The sequence below is a fragment of the Phyllostomus hastatus genome, unplaced genomic scaffold (genome assembly GCF_019186645.2).
Source record: "Phyllostomus hastatus isolate PE091 unplaced genomic scaffold, TTU_PhHast_1.1 phas_contig_2243, whole genome shotgun sequence".
Taxonomy (NCBI): domain Eukaryota; kingdom Metazoa; phylum Chordata; class Mammalia; order Chiroptera; family Phyllostomidae; genus Phyllostomus; species Phyllostomus hastatus.
In genome coordinates, this window is record NW_025333760.1 from 34077 (window position 1) to 36907 (window position 2831).

At 41.7% G+C, this 2831-nt stretch overlaps 1 protein-coding gene across 1 annotated transcript; it reads left to right on the plus strand.

Moving 5' to 3' along the window:
• The first annotated feature begins 208 nt into the window (after positions 1 to 208).
• On the plus strand, positions 209 to 700 carry LOC123817872 (deoxyuridine 5'-triphosphate nucleotidohydrolase, mitochondrial-like). The gene is given in 1 exon segment (XM_045837637.1): positions 209 to 700. A coding segment is annotated over 1 exon segment (492 nt).
• Positions 701 to 2831: the final 2131 nt, after the last annotated feature.

The following is a 2831-nucleotide window of genomic DNA, read 5'->3' on the forward strand; positions in this document are numbered from 1 at the left end:
ATACCTGGGTTTTGAGCTAAGTACCCAGCAGGCGGTGCATGTGAGGAAAACTCACATTGATGTTTTTCACCTTCCTCTCCCCTCTGTGTAAAAATAAACAAATAAAATATTTTTAAAATATTTTGTAAATTGAATGTAATATTTGAAAAGATTTTATCCATTATTTCCTGTTCCTCTGTGGCAACCTGTGTCTGCATTCTGCTCTAGCATGCTGTGCTCTGAAGAGATGTTGGGCATCTTGCCCAGCAAACAGTCTCAGCCTGCACATGAGGGAGGCGCACAGCTTCACTAGTGAGGTCACAGAGCATGCACCTGCCCCACCATGGGGTCCAGGCAGGTGGCCGGCTATGACCTGTACAGTGCCAATGATGACACAGTGCCTTCTATGAAGAAAGCACTTGTGAAAACTGACATTCAAATCACTGAGGCTGCCGAGTGCTACAGAAGTGTCACGCCATGTTCTGGTTTGTCTCCTAAACACTTTTTAGATGTAGCACCTGGTGTCATAGATGAAGGCTATGAAGGAAATATTGGTGTTCTATTGTTCAATTCCGCTAAAGGACACTTTGAAGTTAAAAGGGGTGCATGTGTTGCACAGCACATTTGTGAATGGGTTTATTATCCAGAAATAGAGGAAGTTCAAAGTTTCATTGACACCAAACAGGGTTCCAAGGGCTTTGGTTCCACTGGAAAGAACTGAAATGTATGCAAGAACAGAAAAGAATACATATTTTTCTTAAAAATAAGCAGCTTTTGTTTAGTGTTTTGGTGCTTAATCAAGCTTTAGCTTCCAAAAGTACTTAGTTCTGGTCTTCTGGTGAAGATGGAGGCATAGGTGAAAACAATGTGCACCTTAGCAAAACGAGAAGAAGGACAACAACAATTTAAAAACCAAACAACCAGAACTGACAGAAAATCAAACTGTGTGGAAGTCTGGCAACCAAGAAGTCAAAGAAGACACATTCATCCACACTGGTAGGAGGGGTGGAGTCTGGCAGCCAGCAGGGAGAGGACTTGCAGCAAGGAGGTGGCTAGGGGACTGGGGCACACAAGGCAGTTGCTGGTGGATCCAGCGAGGCAGCAGATTGTGGAACAGGGTGCACAAGGCTGCAGCTAGCTAACAAGCTCATGGCTGGCAGACCAGGCAGTCTCACATTCTTGAGCACATAAACCAGGTAAAACAAAGGGGGAACAGGACAGACACCACAACCCATAGTCCCAGTTCAGAGAAATAAAGCCTCAAACCACTGATTGAAAAAAACAGTGGGGGTTCAGGTGGCATGGGGAGAAACTCACAGCCTCACAGGAAAGTTCAATGGAGAGACCCACAGGGCCATAGAACTTAAATAAATACACCCACACAGGAATCAGCACCAGAAGGGCCCACTTTGCTTGTGAGAAGCATAGGAAGTGACTGAAATCTGGCAGAGAGTGGAGCAGACACTGTTGTTCCCTCTTGGACCCTTTCCCCACATATAGCATCACAACCCAGTGATGTGGTTTACCCTGCCCTGAGTAACACCTAAGGCTCCACCTCTCTCTATGTAATAGGTGTGTCAAGACCAAAACAAAAAAAAAACAAAAAAAACATGGCCCAACCAAAAGAACAGATCAAAGCTCCAGAAAAAAACAAACAAACAAACAAATAAACAACTAAATAACAAAGATATAGCCAACCTATTAGATGCACAGTTCAATGCACTGATAATCAGAATGGTTGAAAATTAGATGAAATAATGAAGGCTACACTACGTGAAATAAAGGGAAATATACAGGGAACCAACAGTGACAGGAAGGAAACTGGGACTCAAATAAACAGTGGTGACTAGAAGGAAGAAAGAAACATCCAATCAGAAAAGTATGAAGAAAGAAGAATTTGAAAAAAAAGTGAGGAAAGTCTTAGGAAGGTTCAGGACATTTCTAAACATCCCAACATCTTAATTATAGGGATATCAGAAGGACATGAAGAAGAACAACAAGTGGTAAAGTTATTTGAACAGATAATGGAGAACTCCCCAAATCTGGCAAAGGAAATAGACATCCAGGAAGTCTAGGAAGCTCAGAGAGTCCCAAAGAAGTAGGATCGGAGGAGAAACACACCACGGCACATCATAATTACATTAGCCTAGACTAAATTTAAGGACAGAATCCAAGAAGCACCAAAAGATGAAGAGGCAGTTATCTACAAAGGAGTTCTGATAGCACTGTCACCTGATTTCTCCAAAGAGTCCTTACAGGCAAGAAGGGGCTGGGAAGAAGTATTCCAAGTTGTGAAAGGCAAGGACGTATATCCAAGATTGCTCTATCCAGCAAAGCTTTCATTTAGCATGGAAGGGCAGATAAATTGCTTCTCAGAAAAGGTCAAGTTAAAGGAGTTCATAATCACCAAATGTTATTAAATGAACTTTTAAATGAGTTTATCTGAGGAAAAATGGTAAAAAATATGAACAGTAAAATGACAGCAAACTCAATTATTAACAACCACACCTAAAACAAAGGCAAAAGCAACTATGCAAACAACTAGAACAGGAAAAGAACCACAGCAATGGAGATCCCATGGTGGGGTATGAACTGGGGAGTGGGAGTGGGGATGAGGAAAGAAAGGTACAGAGAATAAGTAGAATAGATGCTAGACAGAAAATAGAGGAAGGGTGAGAATAATATGGGAAATGTAAAAGCCAAATAACATATTTATGACCCATGGACATGATCTAAAAGGGGAGAGTGTGGGTTCAAAGGGGTGTGCAGGGTGGAGGGGAGTAAGGTAGGAAAATGGGACAACTGTAATAGCATAATCAATACAATATATTTAAAAATACTTAATTCTCTCA